At 39.5% G+C, this 22,745-nt stretch overlaps 1 protein-coding gene across 1 annotated transcript in view; it reads right to left on the bottom strand.

The window, feature by feature from the left end:
* Nucleotides 1-854: 854 nt before the first annotated feature.
* The window catches only part of ANGPT1 (angiopoietin 1), a 200,633-nt gene continuing 178,742 nt past the window's right edge, over nt 855-22,745 (bottom strand). Inside the window, exons 8-9 of the mRNA XM_054017080.1 lie at nt 13,793-13,923; nt 855-3,225 (exon numbers count right to left, since the gene is read on the bottom strand). Coding sequence (XP_053873055.1) covers nt 3,065-3,225; nt 13,793-13,923 — 292 coding nt within the window. The 3' untranslated portion in view covers nt 855-3,064. The remainder of the gene's footprint in view (nt 3,226-13,792; nt 13,924-22,745) is intronic.

Below are 22,745 nucleotides of genomic sequence, written 5' to 3'. Positions count from 1 at the left end.
GCCACCGGACTCCTTGTTGTTTTTGCGGATACAGACTAACAAGGCTACCCCCGATAGTAAAAAAGATGAAATCGAGGCGAGTAGTGATATTGCTATTATCACTGATAGGTTTTTAAAAAGCAGTCTTCTTACTCATTTTCAAGGTAGTTGCTCTTTTGATACAAATCAAAGCCAAATAAAAGCCTTTTCCATTCATTGTGCCTCTTCATTTGCATACTGCAGCATTTTTAGTTTGAACGGTAAAATGTGGTCTTATGGATTTATTACACCCTGGGTTTTGTATTGATTTAGAAAGCTTGGTTGATTTGAATGTGTACAATGAACAAGTCTAATTAAGATGAAGTTCCTGGGAAAATGAGGATAAATGGACTACAAAGAGAGGTTGAAACTGGTCCCTCAATTGTTGAGAGGCATACAAATGGAACAAGAGGAATTTCGAGGGTAGAGAACAAAAATCAGTTGAGATTTGCCACTGCCGGACACCATGAACCAATGGGTGATTAAAGAACAAAAAGTCATAAGGGCAAGAGAAACAACCAGTGCACTTTAATTTGTATGTTGGCCGATGCAATGTGAGAGATTAAAAAAAAATTGAAAGCAAGTTGTATTTGTGAGACTAAGAATGTGAAATATAACCTGATCATTTTAATCAAGAAAAATGAGTAACATAAAACCCAGATACATATTTTGAAGGTAAGAAGATATTCATTTGTTCACAAAAACTAGTGAGGGTTCCTGCATAAGAACAGTCTGAACATTTGAACATTATTGAGAGGGAGAGATGTCACTATGTTAAAAGACATATCATTCTGCCACAAAAATGCATGCTCAAAACAAAGGACAGAGTCAGCAAATATTTTTAAAATGTTTTATTATAAAGGATAGGAACCCATGTCCCCATTTTTTTTCAAACCCTGATAAATAAACAGTATATATCATGCTTTTGTTTTTTTTGTTTTTACATGTTTTGTCTTTTGCAACAGTATCTACAAAATGGGATTCCTAACTCAGAGACCTGGGAAAAAAAAGTTGTGAGAACACAGAGGAAGGCAGACCTCAGTTTTTGCACCCAAATGACGACTGCACACATTGTGAAGACTGCTGGAAACAGAGACAAAGCAGCACTATGAAAAACTGCTGAGCAAAAAAATTGTTGTGTAACTTAAACCACAGAACACAACAAATTAACCCCTTGGACAGGATTATTAAAAAAAATCATACAGATGCATAAAAACAAAGTCCTTCCTACTTGGAAAACTTTGAGCTATCAAAATTACAAAAGAATCCTGTGGTGCTCCTTGTTCTTTCATGTTGCCTTAAAAAAATCTATAAAAAACAAAACGAAACTCCACAACAACTATATTGTTGTTTTGTCTGATTTCAACAATAGCTTTTTTTTAATAAAACAAAAACAAACAACCCCAGTCACATAGTTTAATGGGTCTGATCTTATTCCCATTTCAATCAATGGACATTTTACATTTGATTTCAATTGGAGTTGGATCAGCGTCTTTATTTTTCTCAAAGCAGGAATTGAATGTAGAGACTAAACTGATTCCAAAACTGATTTCCCCATCAGATTATGTCAACAGAGGTTTTTAAATGGAAAGTATAATAGCTTTAAGGTGGGATGCAACCCAGCCTCTTTGCTAAAAACTTTCTTTTTTCTTATAGGCGCCTTAATATTCCAATATTTGAAATGTGCAGTTCACCCTGCACCAAAGGCACATTTTTAGTATAACAGAAATTACTTAATACGGTATGACACACTTTTATGGGAAGTAACATGTGTAGCACCTTTCTAGAGTTAGTTTAATATTATATCCTGTTGTATTTTTGCATTCACGGGCATTGAATAGTCATTATTCTTACTGTAGAGATATAAACATGCTATTTACAATTCATAATTATAATTATTCCTTTATTTTCTATAATGTTGTGATGAATACTTTTTATAGTAATAGCTGAAGCAGAGTGCAAAGCTGGCTTGCTTCAGTTATTCACAAAATAGGTGAAATAATATAGTGAAGAAATGAAGATCTAGTAACAATTTAAAATAATTAATGCTAAAGTGTGCACATGCAAAGATATTTTAAAATGAATCCATCCAGGTAAACTACATGTTTATGCCATTTTTATACACCCTAACAGTCTGCTTTCCTGTGTATTTGTAAGGAAATCGTATATGCAAAATAACATATTTCTTCATGATATAGTTCACATTCTTTAAACTTTCTTCCAATTTTTCAATGTGACATTCAGACTGTTCTTAATGCAGGCAAAAGCTGCAGGGGGAAAAACATGGTTACTTTTGTTATCACGCTATAAATCCTAGCTCAAGGATTATGCCAATTATCTGGATTACCTACACTTACTTTGTCCTAACAGTGCTGAGCAATTGACGATTTTCTGCATATTATCCTTATCATTCTTCATGCACTGGGACTCAGTATGTTTATCAGGAACATGTTTTACATTTGAAAAGGGCTGAATGAAAAATAACTCTAGCGTACACTATTTGATTCTGGGTTTAAGAGAACTCCATCCATCTAACTTCAGTTCACTTAAGAAAGACAATGATCGGAGTGGTCATTTTGGATAGTTAAAGATGTACATTAATAAAAGCTTAGCTGTAATACTTTTGCATAGATGTGATGCCATTTCACTGCTGAAAACTATTCTTCTCAATAGATTATGGTAGATTTGCTTCTGTTCTTCAGTATTATCCAGTATATTTTTGCATCTTTTACACAAAGGAAAAGACATCTGCTGACAGACACTAGATTCAGTCACGGTAACAGGAACACAAAGTTCACTTGTTCTCCTCCACTGGAAAATTGTTACAGCCACTTTCTCATAGGCCAAGCCGTCCCAATGTCATCAGCATATGGGCTGACTTGTGTAGAGTTTTTGCAGGCTATGAAGTGATAGTGGAGCAATTTTGTGTAGCTCCTACTTGTTGCTTTCATGAAGCCCCCAGCCTTTTAATTCTGAAGGTTACACAAGAAGTTCTTCAGATAAGAGTGATATTGTGTTTTGTTCTTGTGTCCGCTGCTGAGTGCATTTAAAAGTCTAAGGGCCGAATCATCATAGTTGTTGAACGTAAGGAATAGCTGGGGCCTTTGAAGTAGTGCCACTTTATCCCATTTAGTTTTCCATGGTTTTGTCCAGCAGTATAGAACATTCCATTCAGATTGGAAGGGCCGCAGGCATCAAACCACCAGCCTGAAACAATTAAAAACAATTAAACTGCCAGTTAACAAAGCATTTCCATTTTGTTTTACAGCTTTAACTGATTGGCAATTTGTGGCTCCTGTAAATGTTGTTAGTAGGGCAAAGGTTTTGTTTTATCGATGTGTTGAGTTATTTTGTGTTCAAGAGAATGCACATTGAGTTGTGTACTGAGTATGCATAGTACAACAGATGGCATAATATGGCTGATGTGATGGAACAAAATAACTATGGATAAAATAAATTGGATTATATGTTAATCCACCTCTCACAACTGATGTAAGTACAGTAGTCAAATGAATACTTCATAATGTATAATTTCACCTCTTGTGATTTTTTTCTCAAATTTATTCATTTGAAAGTATTCAGCAAAATCTGTCATTAATTTGTTAAATCTATGGTATGCATGTCAAGCTGTGTTGCTTAGTTTTAATTGGTCAAATGAGTCATATGATTAGTTTCTGTTCTCTGATTGGATAAGTGTAATTCTTATCAGGTAGATAGTATGAATGCTTGAATAAATAGAAAGTAAAATTTTACTTTCAAAATGTGGAATGGAAGATTTACAACTAAATGCTCAAAAGAAAGAGGAGCAAGGATTAGTGGATCTTTTTTCCATTTAAATATCACAAAAATATAACTTCTTGTTCATCAGTTTGTCAAAACAAGCAGATTACTGGGTCTAGAAAAACCCAATTCAGTATATTCAACCCAATTTAGGCAATATACTGTTACCGTAAGAAATCAAATACTAGAGCCTGCATACATCCTATCAATTGGACTATGTTGTTATTATTTATTTATAGTATGGTAATACTCAAAAGCCCATTGTCCTGGGTGCTGTAGAAACAGAGTAAGAGACAGTCTCTCTCCCAAAGAACTTACAGTCTAATTTAAAAGAAGATGCAACAGGTGGTGGTTACAAACAATTGAATGGACAAGCAAGGGATTAGAAGGCTAACACTGGTTGGAAATCCCTGGTCACTCATACTAGTTTATATGCACAAGGAGATGGTTCTGAAGTTGTGTTTTTGTGAATTACAGTATTGCCAACCTGAGGTTGTTCAAAAATCATGGGTCAGACATCCCAAAATAATGAGATTGGCTTAAAAATCACGAGAGTTTAAAAAATATAAATTTGGGACACTTTTTATTTTTCTTCTGTTTTCTTAACCTTAAGGATTCTCATATTCCAAACTTTTCACCACAACCATAGCGCTAAAAACTTACTACAACTTAAAAAAAAAAAACACCAGATATTCTCATAAGTAGATGGGCTAGGCCTTAAGAAAAACACCAAATATCACAAGAATTGGCAACACTGAAAATCCTGGCTCCATTGAAGACAGTGAAAGTTTTGGCATTGACTTAGCCAGGGTCAGGATTTTACTTACTGGCCATTTACCTAGGCATTCTGTAAAGATGCTCAGCTAAAATGGAGGGAGGAGAAGGAATGAATCCTCCCCTTCAGGCTGCAGAGTGCCGAGACCCCCTCTCCATGGCTGTCAAAGCCTTGGCGGCTGGATTCTCTGTTTGTGGAGTGGGTGTTGCAAAGTTAGAACAAAGGTTCAGCAGCATCCCTGGGGTGTAAGTGCCTTTCATCTACCTGGGGGGGAAAGGCAGCATTTGTTCCAAGTCAAATTAGCTCATAAAGTTCCACTGCTAGCCTGATAAAAATAAAACCTGGATCTTTTCCTTTTTCAATTGGGTAATCACCTTGTCCCCTTTCTATGTAGAAGTCACTGACTCCTCAGAAACATCTGTGAACCTGTTGCAAGCAGCACCAGCAGAATTCTACCAGGACCAGATAATGATCAAGCAGTGCACATATTTAGTTCAGTGACGTGAGGTTTCTTTGACTCCATGGAACAATTCCACATCTTGCAAATAAAGATGGAGCTTTTTAATGTTTAGTGTTTATTGTTCCCAGTCCAATGCGAGTCCCACTCTTGAGCTGGAATTCAAAAACCAAGATCTTTTTTTGCAGTGCATACTTCCTCCAGTGTCAGCAGATTCTGCTATTAGAGTTGTATCTGATTATAATGATCCATTGTTTTGGGGGCTTTAAACCACTGGATACAATAGTGAGTAGTATACACATCCAGTGTTTACTCTACTCTTTGCATTCAGACCTATGTTATTTATGTTTTTAGTCTTGTAAAGTAATTTCTTAGATTTTGGATATTACTCAGTGGGGTGTTTTTTTTTCACAAGTAACACTTCATAATCAAATCTTGGGGGGAGGATTTATGCCAGATAAATTCTGGCAAACTTTTATTTTGATATATTTGACCTCTCTTTGATTACAGAGTTATACCTACGGGGCTAATAATCAAAGAAGGAGAAAGCTGTACAACTGAGGTACTGTAACTACAGCATGATCTTGTAGAAACTTAAGACAAAGCTGAACAGAGAAAACCTAACACTCATGTTTCAAAGTTGGAACACAGATGCAGCTGGATTCTGTTTATGGTATCACAATACAGACATGGCAAGCTGCATTAGTTACCATTTCATTTTACAGGCACAAGAACAGCAGGAAGGTAGGACTTGATCTGGGGTTTTGCATTCAGTGGTGTCACACAAATGCTGCCCAAAGAAAATAAAATTCTGAAATGGTACCATTAAAAAAAGTACTGGGAGGTGTTATAGCGGGGAGTTGTGAAACATTCCATCAAAGTTTTCTTTTCTTAAGACTAATTCCCCCTTTAATGTTTTTAGTAGTACTCCTTATCATACCACATGCTTCCAAGTATGATTATATGTGGGCTTTTTTAGAGAGGTTTCTCATTAGTACACTAACGTGTTTTTATTTTCCCTCTTTTTCTTTTTTTAATTTCTCCCCATTCCTGTCCACAGTTTTTGAGAAGCCTCTTCCCTTATCCCTTTACAAGCCCTCGCAAGTGTCCCAAAAGCCTCTAACATCAGAGTTCTCTACTTTGAATTCAGCAGAGGTAATGCTGGGCCACCAACCAGATTTTTAGCATGGTTGTGTGTTGGGGTAGAGGGTGGAATGGCGAGAGTGGCTTTTTTGAAGAAATGTGAGGGAAGAAGGGAAGGAAGAGTGAAATGCAGGCTTCCCAGATAGCTGCAAAAGAAGACATAGGAATTGCCATGCTGGGTCAGACCAATGGTCCAGCTCATCTAATAGCCTGTCTACACCAATACCAGACATTTCAGAGGAAGAAACCCTGCAGGTATGGGATAGACAGACCCAGGTCAATCCTCCTCTTAACCCCCAATTGTTAGAGGTTGGCTTATGCCTGAAGCTTGAAAGATCTTGTTTATTTTTAATATACTACAACAACGCTGGATATTCTCATTATCCATTTATATATCAAATCTTTCTTTGAATTCCAGGGGAAAAAAATAATATATATATATATATATATATATATATAATGCGGCAATGAGTTTCACAGACCACTTGTGTAGGAATATAATTTCCTTTTATCACTTTTAAATTGGCTACCTTTCAATTTCATTGACTGTCCCTTTGTTCTTGTGTTATGAGATGGGTGAACAGTAGTGCCCAAACTACCTTCTTTATATTATTCATCTTAGTAATCTCCTGCCATAGGTCAACAGTCCCAATAATTTCCGGCTCTCGCCTTTTTCGTGCTCCTATTCATTTTCATCATCCATCTGTGAACTGTCCCTCTCCTGCTATATTCTTTTTGAGATAGGGGGTTCCATATTCCTGGTGAGGGCATAGTATTGGTGTATATTATGGCATTATGATATGTCCATGTTTTTCAGTATCTCATGGATTCTAATATTTTGTTTGATTTTTTTTATGGCTGCTGCACACTGAGCAGGGATTTTCACTGTACTGTGTACAGTGATGCCTGGGTTCTTCAGGTCAGCCATTGGCATAAGTCATGAAGAGGAGAAGTAGGCAAAAAGGTAGGAAAAGCAAGCCTCTAGTGCACTAGAAGGGAAGAGGCTCTGAGGAGGTTAAGAAAGGTTGTGTTCAAAAGTATAGATAGTTTGTACATGTTTCTGTAAGTATCAAGACTTGTAGTTGCTTATGTCAACTGAAAAGAGCTTCCTAATTTTTTTAGGTTAAACCATCTCTAATAATTTCATTTGTATGGGAAATGTCAAGCAACCTTATGTCATATAGTATACTGTCTAAACAAAATATGATTTAGATAACGTATTACACCTCTACTTCAATATAACGCTGTCCTAGGGAGCCAAAAAATCTTACCAAATTATAGGTGAAACCGCATTATATTGAACTTGCTTTGATCCACTGGAGCGCGCAGCCCCGCCCCCCCGGAGTGCTGCTTTGCCGTGTTATATCCGAATTTGTGTTATATCGGGTCACATTATATCGGGGTAGAGGTGTACTACATTGTTTTAAAACCATCTAAAGAAATAAACATTGATCCCCACTGTGGTGTTCTGTGTTTTTTAAATGATGCTGTTACTTCTAGTGAAAAGCTGCGAAATTTGAAACCAACTAATTTTCATTAAAAGAAATTAAATCTATTTTGAATACTTCAGATACATTCACCCTTGTATTGGAGATTTCTACTGTTCTACTGCCTTACCTGTGTTCTGAGGGTGTGTGAGAGATCATCACTAAACATTCTTGTAAAAACAGCCTAAAAATGTACCAGCTGCTTGTGTGAACACTGGGATGACTCTCTTATTGGTCACATTTCTCTGAAATCACACTCTCACATTTTGTATGTTTAAAATCTGCAGTCATGAAAGCAAACAAAACAAAACAAAAAAACCCCAAAGGGGTGATGGTGGTGGCATTTGCATGTAGCTGCTGTGGAAATGGCCTTCCTAATTACCTGGTTTGTATGCACAAATGCAGGCTTTCCATGTACAAATGGGTAAATGTATAAGAGTGTTGTGGCTTGTTTGAAACTATGGCCCAAACCTCTTGTCCATTAGCTACTGCCCATCGATTCACCAGATATACTGTAATTCTGTAGTATATTGGGTGTTTATCATGGCCGTTAAGTTCCAGAGTGGGGGCTTCTCTTGGCTGCTTTATTCTTCACAGACTCTGGGAATGGCTTTCTGAAATGTGGGCACTTGGTGACGAGACACTTTTTATCCCTCTTCTGCTTCCTGAACCCTGTGAATGCAAGCTCACATCCATCAAACACAACATGCAGCGTTCAGGTCTGATCTGTCAGGCTCAAAATGTGGCTTATTTGGGTAGAGTATGTGGGTGGCCTTGTTGGATGAACAGTTCCTTTGAAAATCCAATGTCTCTTTCTGGTCCCTTGTATGTTGTGTTTGTGCCCATAGAATTTGAGCTCAGCAGCAGAGCACCTACAGGAGAGTGAAACCCTAACCCAGGGGTAGGCAACCTATGGCACGTGTGCCAAAGGCGACACATGAGCTGATTTTCAGTGGCACTCCCGCTGCCCGTGTCCTGGCCACCAGTCCAGGGGCTCTGCATTTTAATTTAATTTTAAATGAAGCTTCTTAAACATTTTAAAAACCTTATTTACTTTACATACAACAATAGTTTAGTTATATATTATAGACTTCTAGAAGGAGACCTTCTAAAAATGTTAAAATATATTACTGGCACGCGAAACCTTAAATTAGAGTGAATAAATGAAGACTCGGCACACCACTTCTGAAAGGTTGCTGACCCCTGACCTAACCTAAAACATTGAACCATATTTTGCTTACCATTTGAAAGACAGACAATAAACTTACTCTTATACCAGATTCAGACCTTTCTGCTATATTGGACCTTAGAGGAGCAGGACAGTTTTTATGATTTCAGTAAAGCACCGTATCAGCAAGACTATAATGTAGGATATGGATGAAAGCGGAGAAAGTGTGAACATCTCTGTGACTGTAGAGAAGAAATTCATTGGTAGGAAATAAAATCAAAGGGCACATGCTTCCCGTGAGCTTTTCACATTATCTGGATTGCAAGGTCCTTTTGCATAATGTTAATGGGCCACAATGTAAAATTAACAAAGAGCATGTTCAAGGACACACGTGCTCTGACTTTTCTATTAAATGTATTAGAAGATTTTTAAGTCAGTCACCATTTGATTGTTATTCAAACACTTTATGTGCTATTGTCCATCCTTCTATATATCAACGTTAAGCACTGTAACACACAACTGGCTTTTGTTAATAATATTTTTCATATTCCCCTTTTTAAAGAAAAATGTCATCATATGCCAATCATTTTGTTTCTGAATGATAAATACATTGATAATTGCTATATACAATGCTTCATGAGGGTCCACTTCATATAGATCTATGTGAGAAAGAGAGATGAATTAAACAAATTCACCCAGAAATTTTAAACCTTTTAAACACAGATATTTGGATACAAGGGTTCAAAGGCAGGATTGCAAGGGCTTTATGGTCATTCTTCTCTAAACTGGTAGACATTGCCATTTTGAATGTTGTCATTCCAAACAAGGAGATAGAAAAGACCTGCAGCCTTATTTGACTACATAGCTCATGTAGTGTTGTCACAATAAAACCAGGAGCTTTATTGCAAGCTTTGGTGGGATCTCATTTGCAGATCTCTTCCTGGAAATTCACAAAACTGACCATTTTCAGAAAGAGGCAGTGGAGAACTAGGACATTGGATGCAGGACTGTCAGTGAGAGATCTCCCTCTTACAAAGCAGTCCATGGAATGAAAAGGTTGGGGAATCACGGAGTTGTAGAGTCCATTTTTTATGGGTGTGTGATGGTGGTTGAGAATGTTATGTATCCTCTGAAAGTCAGGAGGCCAGACCAAGGAAGCTACACTGAATTGCACCAGCTGAGGATCTGGCCTATTACCTCAAGCAACCTCTAATGCTCTTCCTGAGTTGGCTCAAACTTTATGCACTCTTTGGAATTGTGACATCTGTATTTTCCTTGAAAGCTACCTATCCTCTACTACCTAGCCTTGAAGGTGTCTGTTTCCTATTAGCACTAGGCCAATGTATTGTTATTTGTTAAGGAATCTTGCCATGCAAAGTGCAGTGTACATAAATCACCTATGCCTTCTTCTAGAATAATGCTAAAAAGTATGTTTGGTCTTTATCCTTCCTTCAGCTGATTGTCCTGAGAAATTGTATCAGACTTTGGAAAGCTCTCTTCCCCAACTGTTGGTATAATGTGAACATGGAAGAAGTGATTACAATTATCACAACAATGGTACGCTTTGCAACAAAAGCCTCTATAATATTAGGTTACCTTGTTGTAGTAACATGTTATATAGTAAAGAAATTGTGTTACAAGGCTTTGAGAATAAGAAAGAATGACCTGTAGTAGAAACATCAACCTACATACTATGGCAATAAGTGCTTTATAAATGTTTTAGAAACAAATAATATTGTTTTAGATGTGTAACCTTCAATAAGTGTGAAACACCTGCATTTTTTATACCTTCCAAAAAAACTCAGGGAGATTTTCAAAGGGACAAAGGGTAATTAGGCATCCATGGGGTAGAAAACCACGAAGGGGATTTAGGCTGAGCACTGGGGACCCCTAACTTTAGGCACCCTGCCACCTACTAGCATTGACAGCCCTGGGTTAGGTGCACAGGCTTTCTGTAAAATGCACGGGAAGAGTGAGGAGCCTACGAATGGGATTCACAAAAGCCAACATGCTGAATGGAGAGCTGCCTAAGCTAGCCAGTAGGAGTGCTAAGGAGAGGGGTGTGGCCTAAGTTTAGGTGCCTGTCTCCATTCAGAGCCATAAACCCGCTACTGGAGTTAGGCGACAAAGCCAGCTCAGTCCTTTCTCACACATATAAAAGACATTGCGAGTGCCACCCTCAGAATGCCACACAGCTCAGTGGCTAGGGCATTCACTTGAGAGGTGGGAGACCCTGGGTTCAAGTCCTTGCTCCAGGTAGAATGGGGATTTGAACTGAAAGTTCCCACATCCTGAGTGAGCATGCTAACCACTGGGCTATAGTGCATAAAGGGGCAATAGCATCTCTTCCAGCTGTGTTTCGTGCGGGGACCTGACCCAGCATATGTGCTCTAAGGTAGCTTCTGAATATATGTACTTGCAGGTATGACAGGCAGACATTTAAGTGCCTATGAGACTTTATCAGTGGAAACTTAGGAGTCTAAGGGATTTAGGTGCCTACAGGGTTAGGGGGCATTTGAGTGAGGGTATGAGGATCTAAATTTTGGACTTAGGCTCTTAAATAAATCTCTCTATGGAACTGGCCCCACCTGTCTATTTAAATTAATGGGAGTTGGGTACCTAACTCCAATTTGTGCCTCTGAACACTACCCCCCCAAGATCAACCTGAAGTAGGGTAAAAAAACATAGCATAGCCCCTAAGACCATGTGACATCTGAATTAATTCTTCTGATGAGGCTGCTGCACAGTATTTAATCTTTTTTGGAATAACACTTTTGATGTGGACCAGATGGGAAGTGGAAGCTAATGAGATCACTGAGAGAGCCACATGGGCGTTCTTTAAATCTTTATTTTCAGCCCTGACTATAACCATCTCACAAACTTTGTCTGCAGTTTATTTCAGTCTTTATTCCTGACACAAATATATTGGGTACATCTCATAGAGGTTACAGGATCCCCAAAGCTCTCAAGATAGTCAGAAACCTGATTGTAGATTTCATATAATTCATAATTAAAGTGCTGTCTGTGGGGCTGCCAAAAACAACAGAGGGCTTGACAATGTTCAATCCCCAGTTTTTGACAGAGAGCTTTTTTAACAAACTGTCATCACAGTCACTTTTCTTATTCTGCACTTTTGTTGTGACATAAAATTGGAATCAATCTATTGAACGTTCCTGTTTTGAAAGATTTAATTGATATTTCTCAGGGAGTGAGAAAATCAACATCACTGGGAAAATGCAGTAGAATGTGTAAGGAGAAATTTAATAGGGTGAAATATTTAGAGACTAAGGGAAAAACAATTAGTGATTTTGAGATCTTGACTCTTTTATAAAACAATAAATTACTCAAACAATCTTACTTGTAAAACTGATTAAATTATCCCTGAAGACTAATTGCATTTCTTTGCTTTTTTCCTTTTTTAACTTTACTCTGAGCTTGGCAGTTCACCTCTTTCCCACTCCCTCCTTTCATTTGCCTCTCCAGTATATTTAGCCCTGGACTTCACAACAGAGGTAGGTCGATGTAAGGCAGCATATATCGACCTAATTCTGTAAGTGTCCACACTAAAATCTAGCTCCAACCAATATAACTATTACTGCTGCCTTTCAGAAGCCATCCCACGATGCGCCACACTGACAGTTAAGTCGCTCTTGGTGAGGACGCACACTGCTGACACAAGGAGCGTAATGTGGACATTCAAAAGTATCTTTAATTTAATTACTGCGGTGGCTGTATGTCAGCATAACTTAGGTCAACTTATTTTTGTAGTGTAGACATACCCTTAGACGATGGAGAGATTTTTCAGTTAATTTACAGACCCGATGCAGCAGAATATACCTGTGTCTTTCAGAGCCTCTACAGCAGACTAAGGCTATGTCTCCACTACAGACCTTACAGCAGCACAGCTGTACTGCTGCAGTTCCACCACCGTAGGGCATCCCATCTAGCCGCTCTATGCCGAGGGGAGAGAACTGTCGTCGGCATAATTAAACCATCCCCAACGAGCGGCGGCACGTATGTTGGTGGGAGAGCATCTCCTGCCAACATAGCGCTGTCCACACTGGCACTTTTGGCAGTGAAACATACGGCCGTCGGGTGTGTTTTTCACACCCCTGACCAACAAAAGTTTTACAGACAAACGTGCCAGGATAGACATCGCCTACACTTAGCAGGGAACACTGACCTGCCATACAAGCCAAAATAACTAGCTCCCCAAAGGCAGCTGCTTGGGAAAGGAGAGCATTCCTCCTGCTTCAGTCTGCATTGCCCCAAATTCTGTATACCAATATAAATATTCCTGTACGGGAAGGGGAATAAGCTACAGCAGTTTGTCACCTCTATACCACTATGAGTGTGTTCCTACTCGGGGTTGTATCAGTATCACTATTTAAGTTCAGTATCACTATTAAAATCACATTGCTAAACTGAAACAGTTATACCAGTACAAAACTTGGGGGTAAACCAGGCCTCAATATCTTGATAGGCTTTTCCTCCAGCATTTTCTTTTCTTCTGTTTCCCTCCATCCCCTCTCTTGCCTGAATTGTTCTGTCTCTCATCTTCTCATCTCTAAAAAGGCCTCTCTCCCTCCCATTTCTGATCTCCCTCCTTCCCCACACCCTTAACCTCTTCCTTCTCCTCCTCTTCCTTACACAAACTCTCACCTCCTTCACCCTTTCTCTCATTTTCCTTCCCCCTTTCCCCTCTATTGTTTGCCACCACTTGTTGCAGCTTGTTTCAAATTAGATTGTAAACTTTTGGGTGCCAGAGTGTAGCTCTGTGTTTCTACAGCACCTGACAGGGACCTGAGGGCACAACCACAATGCCCATAATAACAACCACACAAAGAGTTTCACACAGCACTGCACATCATCTTTCCCTCTCCCCAAAGTTGCTTCATCATGGTCCGTTTAGAAATACACAGCGGATTAAAAGTTATAGAATGCCTTCATGGGACTATACTTACCTCCGGTTAGCATGAGGGCACATTTGCACATGCAGTTGTCATTATCGGCATCTTTAGTACTGAAATCAGCGCCATGTAAGATCAGGCTACTCTGCTTTCCTGCTGTTCCTGTGTGTCCTTTTAGATACAGCCTGAAATAGTCAAAGCAAACAGTCATATCACCAAAGGTAACAATAAAAGATCGAGATCTTCATGCTGGAATTGGCTTCTGCGGTGATGTACACACTGAAGGTTACAGAAACCTCACAAATGTCTTGGGTTTTGGCTCAATCCATTTGTTGTTTCAGAGGTAAGATGAAGAACTCCAGAGTGTTTCAACATATCTTCACTAGGGCATAAGTTCTGTCGCTGACCAAAACTCATTACAAATGATCTAAACTGGGAAAAGGAGGAGAGAGAGACAGAGAGGAGAGGGGGAAAGGGATAGAAAGATGAGTGAAGGGAGAGAGCAAGGGGAAAAGAAGGTATGGATTCACATGGTGGCATTGTTCATACAGGGCCCAATTTTATCCCCTTCTCTTACTCATGCTGACTAATACCTTAAGCTGCAAATTTTCCCAGTAATTTCAATGAGACTAATTGCAGAGTGAGGTACAATTCATTGTGACTCAGTGAACTGTAAGAATTGTGATTGTTTGCAGAATAAGGTACTACTCAGTATACCTAGAGTTGGGTGTATATTTTAGCATGACACAATTTTGCTACACACTTAGCTTTATATTAATGTTAATGGATGTGGTGCTGCTAATCCCCAGGCACTGCACTGAAAATTTTACCCCTTCATGGTTTGAAATAGTTCCAAAATTTGTAGAAGGGACAGATGATCCAATGGTTAATGAACTAGCCAGACACCTGGGCTCAATTCCTTGCTCTGCCACAGAAAAATGATAAAAGACAAAAATGCTGTATCATCCATGGGTGAACACTTTCACAGAGTGCTCTCACAAGACCTGATCTTTCAATACACGTCCTAAAAAGAAACCTGCTAAACCCCTTCAAAAAGTGAGCCTGGGAACTTCAATTCATTATTCTGCTAGACAGCAAAAACTATGGGCTTAACATGGACATTGGCTTTATGGCTCATTACAATAATTTGTAACACACCACACTGCCTGCTATCCTTAATTGCTTACATCAAGCATAACAATTTCACCCCCACTTCATTTCAAGTGATCACCTCCAACAAGCATTGTCCCTTTTACTCAACAATTTGTCCCAACTTGTATTTAGTTCAGACTCTCTGCTTCCTTCCCCAGGCCTGAAGGAGAGCTCTATGTAGCTTGAAAGCTTGTACCTTCCATCAACAGAAGTTGGTCCAATAAAAGATATTACCTCACCTACCTTGTCTCTCTCATACCCTGTACCAACACTGAAAAAATCTGAGGAAAGACTAAAACATCCTACAAAATTTAAAGTATACCTAATGCCGGAGAAACAGAAATGTCAATGCCTTGTGCTGTTGTTCAATCACAGTATCAATTAGCTGATTTTTCTTTAGCATATTACTTCACCAAGGGATATCTGAGGTTTAGGACAATTTAGTCTAAGTGCTGGCTTTGCGCACGTTCATTTCTTTGTTTCCTATCAACAACCAAAAGCCTGGAATTAGTGCTGTCTACATTCACTAGGCTGGACGCTGATGACTTATTTTGCTAGTTGTGCTTAATTGTTTGCAGAACAAAATAAATTTCCCTGAGGTTGTGTTGATAGAAAAAATTAATCCAGTGCATGATATCTATGAGCTTGCTTTCAACTGCCACCCAGAATCAGTGCAGCAGCAGCATCAAGCTCACAGACGGCTTATGTCAGTTAAAAAAAAACAGTGAACGCTGTTTTCCTCAATCAGTAAAGACACTGCTGGCCAGATCATTTTATTAACAAACCACACCATAAACCCACTTAGTCCCAATAAAATCATACATCTACTACAACAGAACGACAAATCACTGAGCAATAGGAGCTGTCTGTGGTTTGCTTTTCCTTGGAGGAGCCGGGTATGAGGGTTATTTACAAGCTTATACTCCTATGCTGATATTTTATAAACATCCTACTCAGCAAGATTTAGACCTCAGCATCGTGAGCTGACTTTTCCATGGCTCTGTTTGTTTAGTAGCTAAAGGAGGGGAAAGCTTAACTATAAAACTGAAGTGAGCAGATGTGGCAGATCGGGGTCTCATATTCACTACTACAGATTCAGTAATTCAGTACTACTTTGCAGGGTTGTGCAACACCTCAACACCACTTCCCTTAGTGTGAGGAAGTCTTGTGTGTGCCTGTGTGGATCAGCTCCCTGGCAACACAAGCTCTGCCTTCTAGGTCTTGGCAGACCTTGCTCTCTCTGTACAGTGAAAGGTACACACCAACCCCCAAAGTCCTCCAAGTGTCCCTCTGGGGTGCTCAGACTTGTTCCAGGGAACACTCTCAGACCTCTTAGATCCACTATCCCCAAAGGAATAGTACACACACCAGCTTGTAAGAGTTAGCTCAGGATCATCATTTTACTCAGCATACAGCACTTAGATGTAGTTATAGTGCAAACAAGAATAAGTTTATTATCAAAGAACCGAGAGCCCAGTGAAAAAGAGTGAGACCATTGGAAACAATTGGTTAAAATGAAATTATAGCACACTTTCTTAATTAACAAGGCATTCCCCTATCTCCTATATGATAGCTAGGGCCCTACCAAATTCATGGCCATGAAAAATGTATCATGGACCAGGAAATCTGGTCTCCCCCGAGCAATCTGGTCTTTTTTGTGTTTTTACCCGATACTATACAGATTGCACGGGGGAGACCAGCATTTCTCAAATTGAGGGTCCTGATCCAAAAGGGAGTTGCAGTGGTGTCACAAGGTTATTTTAGGGGAGTTATGGTATTGCCACCCTTACTTCTGCACTGCCTTCAGAATTGAGTAACCGGAAAGCAGTGGCTGTTGGCCAGGCGCCCAGCTCTGAAGGCAGTGCTCTGCCAGCAGCAGCACAGAAGTAAGGGTGGCAATACCATACCATGCCACCCCTACTTCTGCGCTGATGCCTTCAGAGCTGGACGACTGGAGAGTAGCGGCTGCTGACTGAGGGCCCAGCTCTGTAGGCAGTAGCGCAGAAGTAAAGGTGGCAATACCATACCATACCATACCATACCATACCATACCATACCATACCATCCTTACTTCTGGGTTGCTGCTGGCAGCGGCTCTGGCTTCAGAGACGGGCTCCCAGCCAGCAGCCACCACTCTCCAGCTGCCCAGCTAGCAGCAGCGCAGAAGTAAGGGTAGCAGTACTGCAACCCCTCCCTACAATAACCTTGTGACCCTCCCCTCCCCAACTCCTTTTTGGGTCAGGATCCCTGCAATTACAATACCAAGAAATTTCAGATTTAAATAGCTGAAATAATGAAATTTACTATCTTAAAAATCCTGTGACCATCAAATTGACCAAAATGGACCGTGAATTTGGTAGGGCCCTAATTATACTCTACCCCCAAGTTCTTTCCCCAGTGTTTTCAGCCACTGTAGTTGTGATCCCTTCTCAGACGATCAAGCCTTCTGACCGCTTGTCCTCACAGACTGAAGGAGTAAATGGGAGTTCATCTTCACCCTTTAGAAATAGTCCCCTCAACACTGTTTTAGTTTGCAAAAAGGATACCCCCCCCAAACACATACAACCTCAGTGGCTTCTTTTTTTCCTGTGTGTTTTCATATTGTTTTCACATCCCACTATTGGCATTTGACTCAGTATGTAAATGAGCCTCCATTGTAAAGCTTACAATACTTAATTTGCATATAGCCAGAGATATAAATGTTGGTATCTTCTCGCTGGTGGAACCTTACATGCTTTAAGAACATAATTTTTGTACAGATACAGAACTCCTTAAATATCACCTGCACATATATCTTACAATGATTAAGAGGACCAGTATGACACAAACTTTCGTTAGAGACCTTACATGACATTCTTTGGTGAACGAAAATTACACATACCAGACCTAAGGAATGTAGCTCTTATGTCCTCAAGTGGTCCATGGGTCACAACACAATGATTTAGTTGGGGATTGGTCCTGCTTTGAGCAAGGGGTTGGACTAGATGACCACCTGAGGTCCTTTCCAGCCCTGATATTCTATGAGTCTATGAACACATGAGACAAAGGAGTAAAATACTATTCAGTGTGAACTGAGCTATCAGAATATTCCCCTAAATGGTTAGTTCCCCTATCTCTGTGTTACATTTGGAACCATTTTAAAATTAGTATTAATCTCCAAAACCATAAAGACACTGATCAGCCAGCTCCATGAATAATATATTTCCTACAGACTACATTTAAAAAATAGCTATTTAAATACTAGGGGGGATTAGCATTTATTGACAGTACATCACTGAAGTAATACAATATCAAATAACACTGATAACATTACAAGATGAGATTTTCAAAAGCCCCCAAGTGGTTCAGGTGTACAAGTCCCATTGACTTCTGCTGAAAAAATAACGGAAGCGCTTTGGAAAACCCCACCCAGGCTTTCTAGTTCTTATCACTTCTACAGTCCTTTCCATCTGCTAAAGAACTGTAAACCCCACAAATGACACAGTGTGACTTTGGGACAAGACACCTAACCATACTGTATTTCAATATCCTCAGCTGTAAAACAGGGCAGATGAAATGTATACCCAACTTAATAAAGGGTTTCAGAGTCCTTGGACGAAAGTGCTAAGGGCTAGATTGAACCTTTAAGCTCCATTCTAAACTAACAGGCATGATCTAACTGCTCTGTTCCAGGACAGAATGAACTTAGTGTTAAAGTTCCTTCTCTCTTGCTATTGGGCAGGGGAGGAATTAAAAGGGTGCCCTCACAGCTGCCCAGCCACAGTGTGGATGGCAGACCCAGGACTACTCCCACCCCCTGTCCACTTGCTCACATAGGGAGTTTCTAGAGAATAAAGGCTGCATAGCACACTGGAGCCAGACCCAAGATGTGGGTAAGGTTAGCGTGGGTGAAGCCTTACTCCATGCTTAGCTAAGAGACGAACACCTTTAGCTTAATGTGAGTGTGCAGCATTATTAAAATAACAACAAATAAACTATTAGGTATGCCAGTGAACCAGCAGGAAGATGTGCATGTAATATAATAAACCTCTAGATTAACTGTTTCTATGTGGCTTTCATATTAAATTCTAAGACCATCACGAAGAAGACAGCTGGCTACCAGCATTCATTTAGAGAATCCATCACAAGCATTTAATATCAGTCTTCATTCTTATAACTTTCATACAATAATGTTCCTATATTATGTGCTGTAAACAGGGTCAGGGCACTGAAAAATTCTGCAACTGTTACCTTTTATCTGGAATTACTTAGAAATTGCAGCATTTTTTCCACGATTTTGTGCATTGGCAGCTTGGGGTCTATTAAACAGAACTGCTAGCAAGAGGCAATCTCCTAAGCATGTTTTGCTTTTCATCATTCCTACTGTGTGACACAACTTGATTATCTTCAAGTACTTGAAACCAAAACAAAGAATATTGTGTGGAAAGCACAGATCTGAAAAGTGTTACTCAAACATCTGCAGAGTAGTCTGAAAAGCCATTTCAAATTTACACCACAAACTTTGCCTTTTGAAGTGATTAGATTGCCTGGTATTCTTCTCCCAAAAATACACAAGTTAGCTGCAGCCATGGCATGTTTGGTGAGTTTAATGTGCCTCCAGCACAGGAGACAAGCACGGACCATGCTGTGGTGATTCTCTTTACTGGGCTGACAGCATCCTGTGGCTCTGAGCACCTTTCGCCTTGAGGTGGTGAGCACTGAAGTTGGCACTCCTGTCCATAGGCTGTAATACTGTATGCACAAGTGACCCACCTTCATCCCTTTTCTGTGTTAGGAGGTGGACTCTGGCCACAAACTTACCCAAATTGCTCTGGGCAAAACACTTCTGCTCAGGCTTTGTGAGGGATGCAGAAATTGTCCTAGTGTAAAGTATCAGGGGGTAGCCATGTTAGTCTGTATCTACAAAAACAACAAGGAGTCCAGTGGCATCTTAAAGACTAACATTTATTTGGGCATAAGCTTTCATGGTTTAAGGTGCCATCGGACTCCTTGTTGTCCTAGTGTAAGTAAACCTAAAACAAAACCCCACAATTTTCTTTCAAAACCAGATGTGGAAGCTGGCAGGAAAGGATTTACCAAGGAAGGGGCATTAATTTTGGAAGGGCAACTACGATAGCTATGCACATCAGAGAAAGGTGAAAGCTATTAGAGTGAAGCAGAAAAGAAACTGGAAGATCAGGTGAAAGTTGTCAAAAGACATTTCTATCAACACTGTTCTCTCAAAACCTTGAGGTTTTCTAATTTGTTTACCATCTTTGAATTATGAAAATATCTCACTACCTCTTCTGCTGTTCTTGCTACTGTCATTAAACTGAAGATACCATCCAGCTGAAGGACAGAAGAGAGTCACTGCTGGTTGCCAGTTTGAGAAAACCAGTAATATTACTTAAAAGGGCAGGTCTACACTAACCCCCCAATTCGAACTAAGGTACGCAACTTCAGCTACGTGAATAACGTAGCTGAAGTTCGAAGTACCTTAGTTTTAACTTACCTCGGTCCAGACGCGGCAGGCAGGGTACTCCTCTCGCCGAGCTGGAGTACCGCAGTCGACGGCGAGCACTTCCGGATTCAACTTATCTCGTCCAGACAAGACGCGATAAGTCGAACCCAGAAGTTCGATTTGCTTGCCACCGAACTACCGGGTAGTGTAGACCTACCCTTAGTAACACCAAGTAACACTGAATTCTGCCCATTCCCAATATTGCTCCAACCTCAAGCAACAATTTTCATGGTAGTTCAGAAGAACTTTTATTGAACTTTATTTTATTCCTGTTGTTCTCTAGCTCTGCAAACAGTAAGCAATCTTAGGTTTATAAACATTAAAATATCTGAACAATAAAATCTTAGGTACTGACAGGCTGAACAGATTTTTATTTGGGCACTGAACATTCTTGCTGCAGTATATGGAACTATTTTTTCTTTCTCACCGTCATTTAAGGAAAATGCAAAATGACTGCCATGTTTCTCTCTGCTGTTTGATTCAGTTTGACATAATTCTTTGACATTAGTACAGCTCCCTACACATATCCTTGTGCCTGTTAATACAAGCAAAATTTGCCAGCCATCAGTAAATATAAGCAGCAATCTATATCCTTTAGTATACTGAGTCACAAAATGGATATGCCATCTGTAAAGGTAAAATGATAATATAATGCCTGCAGATGGAAGGCAATGCATGCCTGCAATGTGCTGCAGTGAAATTATATTAATGACTTCAGAAGGTATTTTTGTTTTGTTTGTTTTTTTAGGGCATGTTGTATATTGGACATCCAGGAAAAGGATTTGAATGGCCTGTTATGGATACAAAAGTAGCTATGTTACTGCTTATACAAAAATGATGTTTATTCTGGCCAGAGAAGAAGCAAGCATATTCAGCTTCTACTAATTGTAATACAGAGTACAGTACACATGTTCCAGAGCTGTTCTCTGCAATACACAGCGTTGCTAGGTTAAGGGTTGATCTCAGTATCACAGTGCTAGAAGAGAAGCATTCTTTAGTGCTGATGTTCCATGGTTAATTAGAACAGCCCCTATCTAAAGAACTGTAACAATCACATTTGTTTGGAGACCAGAACTATCTGCTCACAGTCTAGCCTCTCAGTCACCACAAAGGCTGAAAGACTTGAGCTAATGCATAGGGCTGGACAAAAACAAAATTCTGGTGAAACTGTTTTTTTTTTTTTACAGCAAATTGGCTAAACAAAATTGTCAACAAAAAGTATCTACTTTTTTGTGGAAAATTTCAATTTTTTGTTCAAAGCCCAAAAGGTTTTGGTTTTCAGGTGAAAGTCTTTTTGGTTGAAAATCTGAAATTTTCCACAGAAAGAAAATTCTATGTTTTTCTGACCGGCTCTACTAATCAGTGATGACTGTATCCAAGGACTTCCTGTTGTGCAGGAACTACAGCTATTCAGAAATGCATTACTGTGTACTGTGGGCTGAACTAATTTCCAAAGGAAGGGGTCGGTCCAAATTCCAGCCTTCAGGAAACTGTAGATGAGCAATACCCTAAACAGAGACATAAATATGTACATAAACAAAGATGATGCCAATTGTTTTGATAGTACTAGAGATGGACGAACGAGTTAAAAAAAACCCTGACCTGAATATTTGCCCAGAACTCAAACAAAGCCAAGTTTGAAGAAGTTTGGTTAATTTAATGCAACAATATTTCCCTCCTGCCTCTCTACACTTCTTGGTTTTGGCTGGAGCCAGAAGGAAAAACGCCAATATATGTTCTCATGGGATTTTCAACACAAAAACACAGGGAACCTCAAAAGAAAACCTATGCTTGAAAAGTTTCCAAGGTTTGGATAAGTAGCCAGACATTCTGATGCTTATCTTTACTGAACTGCTGAACTTTCTGAGGTTTGCTTATTATTCTTATTAATAGCTGAAGTCCACTCATTAAGGGTCCCACCCTACACCCGTTGAAATCAATGGAAAAACTTTCATTGGTTTCAATGGGCATGGGATTGGGCTCTTATTTTACTTGTATGTGGCCTAATCCTGCTTCATCTGACTTCAGTAAATCGGTATTAGGCAGAGAGAGAAACAACTGTTCGAAAAAAATTCACAAAGCCAGTTTGCTAACACATACGGATACATTGTAACTATGGTGGTGTTAATGTGATGTCCATTTCAGTAATAGGTTTTCATTCAGTAGCAGCCAATTGTCTCCTATTGTCAATGTTTGCCAAACATTATCCCAGTTACCTACTTTAAGTACAGTGAAACCACTGGAAATTTCAAATATTACCATGTGGTAAATGTTAGCAAATGCAAACTTTTACAATGGTGATAACTGCCGAGATACTTACCACAAAAGCCTGTGTATCAACTAGCTCTCTAGTTA

The sequence above is a fragment of the Malaclemys terrapin genome, chromosome 2 (assembly GCF_027887155.1).
Source record: "Malaclemys terrapin pileata isolate rMalTer1 chromosome 2, rMalTer1.hap1, whole genome shotgun sequence".
NCBI lineage: Eukaryota > Metazoa > Chordata > Testudines > Emydidae > Malaclemys > Malaclemys terrapin.
The sequence above is the reverse complement of the archived record's forward strand: the minus strand, read 5'-3'. Positions and strand labels throughout refer to the sequence as shown.